The 12,373-nt window shown below is 53.3% G+C and overlaps 1 protein-coding gene across 1 annotated transcript in view; it reads left to right on the forward strand.

Annotated features, from left to right (window-relative positions):
• Window positions 1–7,767, forward strand: part of LOC147110121 (von Willebrand factor A domain-containing protein 7-like) — a 76,875-nt gene extending 69,108 nt beyond the window's left edge. Inside the window, exon 16 of the mRNA XM_086004054.1 lies at window positions 7,293–7,767. Within this exon, the coding sequence (XP_085860180.1) occupies window positions 7,293–7,715 (423 nt within the window). The 3' untranslated portion in view covers window positions 7,716–7,767. The remainder of the gene's footprint in view (window positions 1–7,292) is intronic.
• The last annotated feature ends 4,606 nt before the right edge of the window (window positions 7,768–12,373 follow it).

Raw genomic sequence — 12,373 nt, forward strand, 5'->3', positions numbered from 1 at the left:
GTTAACATGCAGTTAATTGGCACTAATCCCCTTCCTGCCTCGGGGAGGCGGGGTCCCAGTGCGGGTCGGGTACCTGCCTCCTGGGAAACGGGCATGAAGGCGGGTTGGGGGCGGGAAAGGTTCATGCCCCCCGCTTCTGCAATTTCCCCCCCCCCCGCCCCCACTTCTGCCTCCAAACCCGCCTCCACGGGGCTTGGAAATTCGAGCCCTGAGCGTTCCCCAGCCCCGCTACACCATACCGGCTTGAGGGCGGGATGGGGGGGAGGGGCCGTGGGGTGGGTGGCGGCTGGGACTCTCCACGACCTCTCACAGTTGTAGCTTCCAAAAGCTCTTTATAATAATTTGTCCGTGACTACACAAACCACTTTGGGTACAGGTATATCGGCCCAGAAATTCGGGTCAGGGGCTTCCCGCGGGTGCAAGCCCCCGACCTGCACTTACCTAGCGCGCCGGCCCGTTGAGCTGTGGGCCCGCGTGGGATTCCGATCCTGGGCCTCCTCCAACTGCCGGCGCGCAGTGCTCGCGTATCCCAGGGGCGCAGTTAGTTCGAAGCGTCCCCTGGGATCACGTGGGCCGTGGGGAGCCAATGGTAGCAGGGAATGATCCATTCATAAGTTTGACAGGAAGGGCTGTCAAACCTATAAATACTATAAGCCCCAAAACATCACTCAATCTTCAAATACATTTTTTTTAAATCACATTTTTTAAATAAACTATAAATTACATGAAATAACTATTTTAAACAATAATTTAAATTTTTGAAAAAAATAATTTTATTTTCTAACAGGGCTAAAAATAAACTTACCTTTCTCTGAAGTATTTAAAAATAATAAACCTGTGGAAAAAATATTTTAATTTTAATTAATTCACCACTTACCTTGTTAAAAGCAGGCCTTGTGCCTGCTTTTTAAAAGCGTAACTTCTGGAGACTTACCCTCCCGGAGAAACCTGCAAAAAAAACATAAGCTCCAGGCGTATGCGCTGCCTCTCCCGCGCACGCGTTCGACCTCTGAACCCCTTCGTTCAGGGGAACGGAAGTTCCGGTTTCCCGCGCATGCGCAGTGCATGCAGGAAACCGGCACTTCCATTGGACTTACAGGTGAGTACCCCGTGCGTGCTCACCCGTGGGGACCCGAATTTCTGGGCCATTTTGTATCAGTAAAACAGGTTGATTAAGCATTAAACATCTGGTACAAAGAAGTGATGCTTAAGATGATAGTCGCAGACTGTTCATTGAACCCCAGTGTTCCTTCCGTGTGACTGTGGCGCAGTGTCTTTATTCTCTTGCTGTGTTCTGTTGACTGAAGCTCCTTCAACTCTGATTACGTGGTGCGCGCTGCTTTCGGTGTTCAACATCTGTATCTTTATACCCTTTTTCTTCCTTTTGCCTACCTAACAGGAATCAGCACTCTGACACCTGGCACATGTCCCTCCTTTCCTTGTCAGTCACCTCATGACATTTTATGACCTTGTTGATTCCACTAGGTCTCCCTTCGTGCATAACAAAGTGCCCTTACCTTACAGCCTTCCGGACTCAATATCGAGTTCAACAATTTCAGATCATAACCTCGGCCCCTATTATTATATTTTTATATATTTTTTATCCACACTTTTGGTTTGTGCCTTTTCCTTTTATCTCTCTCTCCCACACGGCAGCTGTCTCTCACTCTGCCAGCGCGTTTCACACTTCATCTAGAGCCATCCTTTGTCTCTTTACCTGTCCTATTACCATCTCGTCTCGTCTTGAGTATCTCTTAATGGGGAAAAATGCAGTTCTTTGCGTCTCCCATTAGTGCTCTAAGAGGGCACTAATGGGGCGTAAAGCAACTAGCGCCCGGGTGCGGCGATGTTTGCACCGCTCGCGACATTAACGAGACATTTTGCGGCGGCGCTAAACACTACCGCCATGATCCCCTGCGCCCGCAGATCGTGACATCAGTCGAGCGTGCAACGACCCCGGTAGCGCCCCGGACCGGATATTGAGTGGCGCCCCCTGCCTTACCACCTGCCGCTAGCAACGACAGGTTGAGGGGAGCGTTTTGCAGTCAGGAAGAGACTGGGGGAGCGCTATTTAATGGCGACCGCTTCCTGCCTTTTTTTGTCGGTGACATTTTTGAGCCACGCATTCTGAGAGAGAGAGAGACTTCTGGAGAGATTCAACGCTGTGTGAAGGAGTTTTGGGTGCTGAGCAGCACTTTGCAGGTTCATTTTGATTTGCCCTTCCTGGCATCGATTTAGAAGAGACTGTGGGGGCTGCACTCTGAGCTCTTTCCCTGGGCCTCTCCATTGTTCTTTCCAGCAGATTTGATGCACAGGTCTCTCCAGGCCACGATTCAAGGCTGCAATGAGCAGGGTGTGGATGGAGAGCAAGATCGACCCTCCCCTTTAACATCTGGCTGGCGCCAGTGTGTCTGAGCTCCATTGCTGACTGACATCACATGAGCTTCGCCAGCGCTCTGAGGTAGCGCCTCGCTCCTCGGCCTTTGCGCCTTAAGACAGGTGTGAAGCGTCTGATTTAGCACTCCAATCACCTCCAGGGGCGATAAAAGCCAAGTTTGCCGTCGGAGGCAATAATTAGCGCCAGGCGCTAAACTTTGCGCACGGCCGATAATGGCGCCCCAAATGGGGCGATACTGATTTTTTTCCCCCAGCGTCTCTTCACCTCTCTCAGGCCTTCCCCTTTTGTTCTTTCATCCCCTCCCCCATTTCCCTGCCCCCAAACTGGCCTTTCAATCTGTTTCACTTCCTGCTTTTTCTCTCAGTCCTGACGAAGGGTTTCGACCTGAAACATTGACTCTGTTTCTCTCTCTCCACGGATGGTGCCTGGCCTGCTGAGTTTTTCCAGCGTTTTCTGTTGTTATTTGACCTTCATCTTTAGATGTTCTCTTTTCAAAGACCATTTATCAAGATGTTGTCTAAACAGTCTGCCCATCTTAGAGTAAGAAGTCACACAACACCAGGTTATAGTCCAACAGCTTTATTTGAAATCACAAGCTTTCGGAGCGCTGCTCCTTCGTCAGGTGAAGTGCTGACGAAGTGGTATCACTGAGGGATGCCTTCAAATCCCTATCTCTCTTCTCTAACTCTTATCTCTTTGCTATAACATTACCGAACACCATGTCCCTGACAGTCTCCGTAGACTTAGCACTACATTTCATTACTTCAGTAATTGAAAACAGAGGTTTTTTTAGTCAAGTTGGCATAATTTTCCCATCCTGCTTTGTTCTCAGCCAGTCGCCATTTTATACGGGCATTTAGGTTTTTAACATATAATTTCACATATTACAGTTATACAAAAATTATTTTAGAATCTTAATGGCCCTGAAATTAGGATCGGGGGCTTGCCGCGCGTGCAAGCCCCCGATGTGCACTCACCCGGCGCGCCGACATCTGAAGCCCGGGCCTGCTTGCATTTCCTGTCACAGGCCCGGTTCTGATGTCGACGCGATGTGCTTACCTGATCCAGCGGCGTAGTTAGTGCGATGTGCCGGCTGGGATCAGGTGAGCACTGGGCAGCCAATCAGGGGAGGGGAAACTTCGTTCATGAGTTTGACAGTAAGAGCTGTCAAACTCATGAAAAGTATGGGCTGCCAAAACACTACTTTAACTTTAAATAAAAATTTTAAAAACATCCCACTGATTATATTAACCATAAATAAGTTTTAAAAAATGTCTTAAACAATTAATACATTTTTTAAAAATAGGATCTAAAACTAAACTTACCTTACTGTAAATTCTTTAAAAATAACAAACCTGTGGGAAAAAATTGTACTAAAAGCCCACTTACCTGAAAAACTAAATACTTACGTCTGGTTTTTCCACGCGTAAAGACCGGGAAAAAAAAAGGAATTTGACTGCACACGCGCTGCCTGTGCAGTCGCGCGCGTACTGCCTCTTAACCCCTTGGGACAGAGGACAGGAAATGCCGGTTTTCAGCGCATGCGCTGTGCATGCTGAAAACCGGCAATTCCTCCGGGCACACGCGTGAGTACCCCGTCCGTACTCACGCGTTGTGCCCGGAATTACTGGGCCAATAATGTTTACTAAATCATACAGATACACTCTACCCTACACAGTGGCCGCTGAATGAGCTGCATTGCCCAAAGCCCTGAGGCTATTGGCTGTTACATAGACAGAGAAACATAGAAGATAGGAGCAGGAGTAGGCCATTCGGCCCCTCGAGCCCGCTCCGCCATTCAATGAGATCATGGCTGATCATCCAAATTCAGTACCCTGTCCCTGCTTTCTCCCCATGTCCCTTGATCCCTTTAGCCTTAAGAAATATATCCAACTCCTTCTTGAATATATTTAATGAATTGACATCAACTGCCTTGTGTGGTAGAGAATTCCACAGGTTCACCACTCTCTGGGTGAAGAAATTCCTCCTCATCTCAGTCCTAAATGGCTTACCCCTTATCCTTAGACTGTGACCCCTGGTTCTGGACTCCCCCGCCATCAGGAACATCCTTCCTGCATCTAGTCTGTCTAGTCCTGTTAGGATTTTATAAGTTTCAATGAGATCCCCTCTTATTCTTCTAAACTCTAGCGAATATCAGCCCAATCGACCCAATCTCTCCTCATACGTCATTCCTGCCATCCCAGGTATCAGTCTGGTGAATCTTCGCTGCACTCCCTCCATGGCAAGAGCATCCTTCCTCAGATAAGGCGACCAAAACTGCACACAATACTCAAGGTGTGGTCTCACCAAGGCCCTGTACAACTGCAGCAAGACATCCTTGTTCCTGTACACGAACCCTCTCGCTACGAAGGCCAACATACCATTGTTGTCGTGTACGTCCCTCCAGTATAAGCCATGGCTCAGTGGGTTGATCACCCTCTCTCCCTCTCTCACCTCCGAGTCTGAAGGTCCTGAGTTTGAGTCCCCACTCCAGAGACACGAGCCCCATAATCCAGGCCGACAATCCCAGCACCAGTACTGATGGAGCGCCGCACTGTTGGAGGGTCAGTACTGAATGTAGTCCTTTCTCTTACTACTTTTCAGTCTTTGAGAATTACGAATAAGCGTAACAATGACATAGAAACATAGAAGATAGGAGCAGGAGTCGGCCATTCGGCCCCTCGAGCCTGCTCCGCCATTCAATGAGATCATGGCTGATCATCCAAATTCAGTACCCTGTCCCTGCTTTCTCCCCATATCTCTTGATCCCTTTAGCCTTAAGAAATATATCCAACTCCTTTTTGAATATATTTAATGATTTGGCCTCTACTGCCTTCTGTGGTCGAGAATTCCACAGGTTCACCACTCTCTGGGTGAAGAAATTCCTCCTCATCTCTGTCCTAAATGGCTTACCCCTTATCCTTAGACTGTGACCCCTGGTTCTGGACTCCCCCGACCATCGGGAACATCCTTCCTGCATCTAGTCTGTCTAGTCCTGTTAGAATTTTATAAGTCTCAATGAGATCCTCTCCCATTCTTCTAAACTCCAGCGAGTATAAGCCCAATCGACCCAATCTCTCCTCATACGTCATTCCTGCCATCCCGGGTATCAGTCTGGTGAATCTTCGCTGAACTCCTTCCATGGCAAGTATGTGATCCCACTGTAGTTTATTCACACTATAGTTCAAAATTCAAGTGTACAATCACAATAAATATGCTTCCAATTTACCCGTAGATAAAGGTATCTCCCAAGCAACTTACACGCTACCTCCGGACAATTTATATTCCAAGTCAACCGTACATAAAAGTACCCTTTAATAATAAGCTCTATGTCCGACTCTCATACATACTCCTTTATCTGTGGGGGATCAGTCCAGAAAAGTTCTAAATCGAAACATAAACTGGCCAGCTTGCTTTGTTCGTCTGTACTTCCAGTTCTGTCTTCTTTCTTTCTTCTGCGTTCTTCTGTGTTCTGAATTTCCTGCCTCTGGGTCACTCTTTATAGTGCCCTCCGCCGGCCTCCCTCGTAGATCACTGTCTGCCATCGCTCTGATAGGTCAGTTTCACTCCAAACCTTCCCTGATTGGCGCTCCTTCCGCATGACACGTTCATGTTCCTGTGAGGTGCGGAGGGGGGTGGGACTTGCTCATCACCCGGTGTTTTTCCTTCCTGTCCGTGTGGTCTTACAAACAAAGGACCGTGCTGACCACTAGGCAAAGAATCCCCTGCTGCCCTCCACCACTTTGTGTCTTCACAAACAAAGAACATACGCTCACCTCCTACATTTTATACCATTTCACAATTCATTCTGAACTTCAATCTCCACATGGTAGCAGCGGTTTTATTACAGTTTCTAGAATCTTACATGAGGGAGGGCCGCACTGTCGGAGGATCACTACTGAGGGAGCGCCGCACTGTTGGAGGGGCAGTACTGAGGGAGCACCGCACTGTGTGAGGGGCAGTACTGAGGGAGCGCTGCACTGTCGGAGGGGCAGTACTGAGGGAGCGCGGCACTGTCGGAGGGGCAGTACTGAGGGAGCGCGGCACTGTCGGAGGGGCAGTACTGAGGGAGCGCCGCACTGTGTGAGGGGCAGTACTGAGGGAGCGCCGCACTGTCCGAGGGTCAGTACTGAGGGAGCGCGGCACTGTCCGAGGGGCAGTACTGAGGGAGTGCCGCACTGTCCGAGGGTCAGTACTGAGGGAGCGCCGCACTGTCGGAGGGGCAGTACTGAGGGAGTGCCGCACTGTCTGAGGGGCAGTACTGAGGGAGCGCCGTACTGTCGCAGGGGCAGTACTGAGGGAGCACCGCACTGTCGGAGGGGCAGTACTGAGGGAGCGCCGCACTGTCGGAGGGGCAGTACTGAGGGAGCACCGCACTGTCGAAGGGGCAGTACTGAGGGAGCGCCGCACTGTCGGAGGGGCAGTACTGAGGGAGCACCGCACTGTCGAAGGGGCAGTACTGAGGGAGCACCGCACTGTCGGAGGGTCAGTACTGAGGGAGCACCGCACTGTCGGAGGGGCAGTACTGAGGGAGCACCGCACTGTCGGAGGGTCAGTACTGAGGGAGCACCGCACTGTCGGAGGGGCAGTACTGAGGGAGCACCGCACTGTCGGAGGGGCAGTACTGAGGGAGCACCGCACTGTCGGAGGGGCAGTATTGAGTGAGCCCCGCACTGTCGGGTGGGCAGTACTGAGTCAGCGCTGCACTGTCGGAGGGGCAGTACTGAGTCAGCGCCGCACTGTTACAGTCTCGGTTTAGCACCGATCGCGGGTCAGGAGTAGAGTTTGTGATTGGATTGATGGGATGTCGGTACCTCCGATTCGTGGCTGGGTGTAACCAGGGCTGAGATCTCCTCGCTCTCCATCTACTTCAACCTGACCTCTCTGCCCACAGGTCCAGGACCTCAGCTCTCCAACCTGCCTCGTCACCCGGCTGGACAGAGGCTGCCCGCGGAACCCTCTTGCCAACTGCAGCGAGGAGAGCTGGCGGGCGGAGGCCGTGTTCACCGACTCGGGGACGGGCCTCGTCCGCATATACAGTCGCCACGGCAACGGGACCCTGGAGACGGGCGAGTTGGGGAGCAACACGAGCACCGTGAATTACACCGCTTCCTGCTGTTTCCCCGGGGTGGAGCTGATCGGGGTCGACGGGGTCGGGAATGTCGGGCGGTGCGTGCTGAGGTTGGAGCCGTTTACCACAGCGCCGACGTTTACCACACCGCAGATGTCTACGTCTGGAGCCGGGCGCTGGAGCCATCCTAGCATCTACAGCGCAATGGCCTCATGTCTGATGCTCTCTCTCCTTACTTACTTGTAATAGATACCAGTGGGCTGGTCAGTGGGAGGCAATATGGCCCTGGGTGTTGGGCACTGGGTGTTGGGCTCTGGATGTTGGGCACTGGGTGTTGGGCTCTGGATGTTGGGCACTGGATGTTGGGCACTGGGTGTTGGGCACTGGGTGTTGGGCACTGGATGTTGGGCACTGGATGTTGGGCCCTGGGTGGTGGGCACTGCGTGTTGAGCTCTGGATGTTGGGCACTGGGTGTTGGGCACTGGATGTTGGGCACTGGATGTTGGGCCCTGGGTGGTGGGCACTGGATGTTGAGCACTGGATGTTGGGCACTGGGTGTTGGGCACTGGGTGTTGGGCACTGGGTGTTGGACACTGGATGTTGGGCACTGGGTGTTGGGCTCTGGATGTTGGGCACTGGGTGTTGGGCTCCGAATGTTGGGCACTGGGTGTTAGGCACTGGGTGTTGGGCTCTGGATGTTGGACACTGGATGTTGGGCTCTGGATGTTGGACACTGGATGTTGGGCACTGGATGTTGGGCCCTGGGTGTTGGGCACTGGGTGTTGGGCACTGGGTGTTGGGCTCTGGATTTTGGGCACTGGATGTTGGGTGCTGGATGTTGGGCGCTGGGTGTTGAGCACTGGATGTTGGGCACTGGATGTTGGGCGCTGGATGTTGGGCACTGGGTGTTGAGCACTGGATGTTGGGCACTGGATGTTGGGCACTGGATGTTGGGCGCTGGATGTTGGGCACTGGATGTTGTGCACTGGATGTTGGGCACTGGATGTTGGGCGCTGGATATTGGGCACTGGATGTTGCGCACTGGATGTTGGGCACTGGGTTTGGGGCACTGGATGGTGTGCACTGGATGTTGGGCACTGGGTGTTGGGCACTGGGTGTTGGGCCCTGGCTGTTGGGCACTGAATTTTGGGCACTGGATGCTGGGCACTGGATGTTGGGCACTGGGTGTTGGGCTCTGGATGTTGGGCACTGGGTGTTGGGCACTGGGTGTTGGGCACTGGGTATTGGGCTCTGGATGTTGGGCACTGGGTGTTGGGCACTGGGTGTTGGGCACTGGGTGTTGGGCTCTGGATGTTGGGCACTGGATGTTGAGCACTGGATGTTGGGCACTGGGTGTTGGGCTCTGGATGTTGGGCACTGGGTGTTGGGCACTGGGTGTTGAGCACTGGGTGTTGGGCACTGGGTGTTGGACACTGGATGTTGGGCACTGGGTGTTGGGCTCAGGATGTTGGGCACTGGGTGTTGGGCTCTGGATGTTGGGCACTGGGTATTGGGCTTTGGATGTTGGGCACTGGGTGTTGGGCACTGGGTGTTGGGCCCTGGGTGTTGGGCACTGGGTGTTGGGCTCTGGATGTTGGACACTGGATGTTGGGCTCTGGATGTTGGTCACTGGATGTTGGGCACTGGATGTTTGGCCCTGGGTGTTGGGCACTGGGTGTTGGGCACTGGGAGTTGGGCTCTGGATGATGGGCACTGGGTGTTGGGCACTGGATGTTTGGCACTGGGTGTTGGGCACTGGATGTTGGGCACTGGGTGTTGGGCACTGGATTTTGGGCACTGGGTGTTGGCCACTGGATGTTGGGCTCTAGGTGTTGGGCACTGGGTGTTGGGCTCTGGATGTTGGGCACTGGGTGTTGGGCACTGGACGTTGGGCACTTGGTGTTGGGCACTGGGTGTTGGGCTCTGGATGTTGGGCACTGGGTGTTGGGCACTGGATGTTGGGCACTGGGTGTTGGGCACTGGGTGTTGGGCTCTGGATGTTGGGCACTGGGTGTTGGGCACTGGATGTTGGGCACTGGGTGTTGGGCACTGGATGTTGAGCACTGGATGTTGGTCTCTGGGTGGTGGGCACTGGATGTTGGGCACTGGATGTTGGACACTGGGTGTTGGGCGCTGAATGTTGACAACTGGATGTTGGGCACTGGATGTTGGGCACTGGGTGTTGGGCACTGGATGTTGGGCACTGGGTGTTGGGTACTGGATAGTGGGCACTGGATTTTGGGCACTCGATGTTGGGCACTGGATGTTGGGCACTGGCTGTTGGGCTTTGGGTGGTGGGGACTGGGTGTTGGGCACTGGATATTAGGCAGTGGATTTTGGGCACTGGGTGTTGAGCACTGGATAATGGGTAGCGGATTTTGTGCACTGGATGTTGGGCACTGGATGTTGGGCGCTGGATGTTGGGCACTGGATGTTGGGCACTGGATGTTGGGCACTGGATGTTGGGTGCTGGATGTTGGGCACTGGATGTTGGGCACTGGGTTTGGGGCACTGGATGTTGTGCACTGGATGTTGGGCACTGGGTTTTGGGCACTGGGTGTTGGGCACTGGGTGTTGGGCGCTGAATGTAGGGCACTGGATGTTGGGCACTGGATTTTGGGCACTGGATGTTGGGCACTGGATGTTGGGCACTGGGTGTTGGGCACTGGATGATGGGCACTGGGTGTTGGGTACTGGATATTGGGCACTGGATTTTGGGCACTGGATGTTGGGCACTGGATGTTGGGCACTGGCTGTTGGGCTTTGGGTGGTGGGCACTGGATGTTAGGCACGGGTTGTTGGGCACTGGATATTGGGCAGTGGATTTTGGGCACTGGGTGTTGAGCACTGGATATTGGGCAGTGGATTTTGGGCACTGGGTGTTGAGCACTGGATGCTGGGCACTGGATGTGGGGCACTGGATGTTGGGCACTGGTTGTTGGGCACTGGATGTTGAGCACTGGATGTTGGGCACTGGGTTTGGGGCGCTGGATGTTGTGCACTGGATGATGGGCACTGGGTGTTGGGCACTGGGTGTTGGGCACTGGATGTTGGGCACTGGGTTTGGGGCACTGGATGTTGTGCATTGGATTGTTGTGCACTGGATGTTCGGCTCTGGGTGTTGGGCACTGGATGTTGGGCACTGGATGTTCGGCTCTGGGTGTTGGGCACTGGATGTTGGGCACTGGATGTTGGGCACTGGATGTTGGGCACTGGATGTTGTGCACTGGATGTTGTGCACTGGATGTTAGGCTCTGGGTGTTGGGCACTGGATGTTGGGCACTGGGTGTTGGGCACTGGATGTTGGGCCCTGGGTATTGGGCCCTGGGTTTTGGGCTCTGGGTTTTCGGCGCTGGATGTTGGGCTCTTGGTGTTGGGGCACTGGATGTTGGGCACTGGATGTTGGGCACTGGATGTTGGGCACTGAGTGGTGGGCACTGGGTGTTGTGTCGGGTGTGTTCATATTTTATGTCCTATCATTGTGGAGGAGATGTTCACAGAGCGAGCGGGAGATGTTGTAATGATGATCATCCACAATATATTCGAGGTATGAAGCAGAATTGTGTCTCGTGTCCTTTATTTGTGACCACATGGTAACGGACTCTCAGTCCAGCTCAGGATGTGGAGGAACCTTCCTCACCCAGTGGCCAGGTGTCCAGTGACGGCACCGGCACTAGTGATAAACCCGAGCAAGTTCGCGGACAATCAGCTGCCCCACCTTCGGGCAGTCTGCGCTCAACCTTCCGTAAGGAAACACAACCCAGTCACCGAGGATCGAGTCCACAGCACAATGGCTTCAGGTGAACGGGAAACAAGTCCAGCTCACGCTCGAAGCGATTGTGCGGATCGGTGTCCTTCACCTGTTCCCGAGGTCTTCTATCCTCTGGGAAAAGAACCACCTCCTGACATCCAACCCAGATCTGGCATCGTACAATTTAAAATTGTGACCCTTGGTCCTTCCCTAACCCATTAAATTGGAACCAAACTCTGAACCGCAACACAATCTATTCCCTTCATCATCTTATCAACCTCAATCAGATCACCCCTCAGTCCACACTTCTCTAAAGAGTGGAGTCCCAACTCTATTCAGCCTATCTCGATAACTAAGATGGTTTAGATTGGGAAAGAATTTTACGCCAACTTTTTGAGAAATTGCATTGAGCTGGGGAGAAAGGGGATTCATCAATGTCGCATCAACCGTCTCAACATTGCTGAATCTTATGGTTCTGGACTTTAACACAGAAACAGGCCACTCGGCCCCACAGCTCCATGCCGGTGTTTATGCTCCACGCCAGCCCCCTCCCACCCCTCTTCATCCCACCCCGTCAACACCAGCCTCCTCCCACCCCTCTTCATCTCACCCCATCCACACCAGCCCCCTCCCACCCCTCTTCATCCCACCCCATCAACACCAGCCTCCTCCAATCCCTCTTATTCTCACCCCATCAACACCAGCCTCCTCCCACCCCTCTTCATCTCACCCCATCAACACCAGCCTCCTCCCACCCCTCTTCATCTCACCCCATCAACACCAGCCTCCTCCCACCCCTCTTCATCTCATCCCATCAACACCAGCCTCCTCCCACCCCTCTTCATCCCACCCCGTCAATATCAGCCTCCTTCCACCCCGCTTCATCTCAGCCCATCAACATAAGCCTCCTCCCACCCCTCTTCATCTCACCCCATCCACACCAGCCTCCTCCCACCCCTCTTCATCTCACCCCATCAACACCAGCCTCCTCCCACCCCTCTTCATCTCACCCCATCAACACCAGCCTCCTCCCACCCTCTTCATCCCACCCCGTCAACACCAGCCTTCTCCCACCCCTCTTCATCTCACCCCGTCAACACCAGCCTCCTCCCACCCCTCTTCATCTCACCCCGTCAACACCAGCCTCCTCCCA

The sequence above is a fragment of the Somniosus microcephalus genome, chromosome 12 (assembly GCF_052327205.1).
Source record: "Somniosus microcephalus isolate GS21.2 chromosome 12, FLI_Smic_1.0, whole genome shotgun sequence".
NCBI classification, from domain to species: Eukaryota; Metazoa; Chordata; class Chondrichthyes; order Squaliformes; family Somniosidae; genus Somniosus; species Somniosus microcephalus.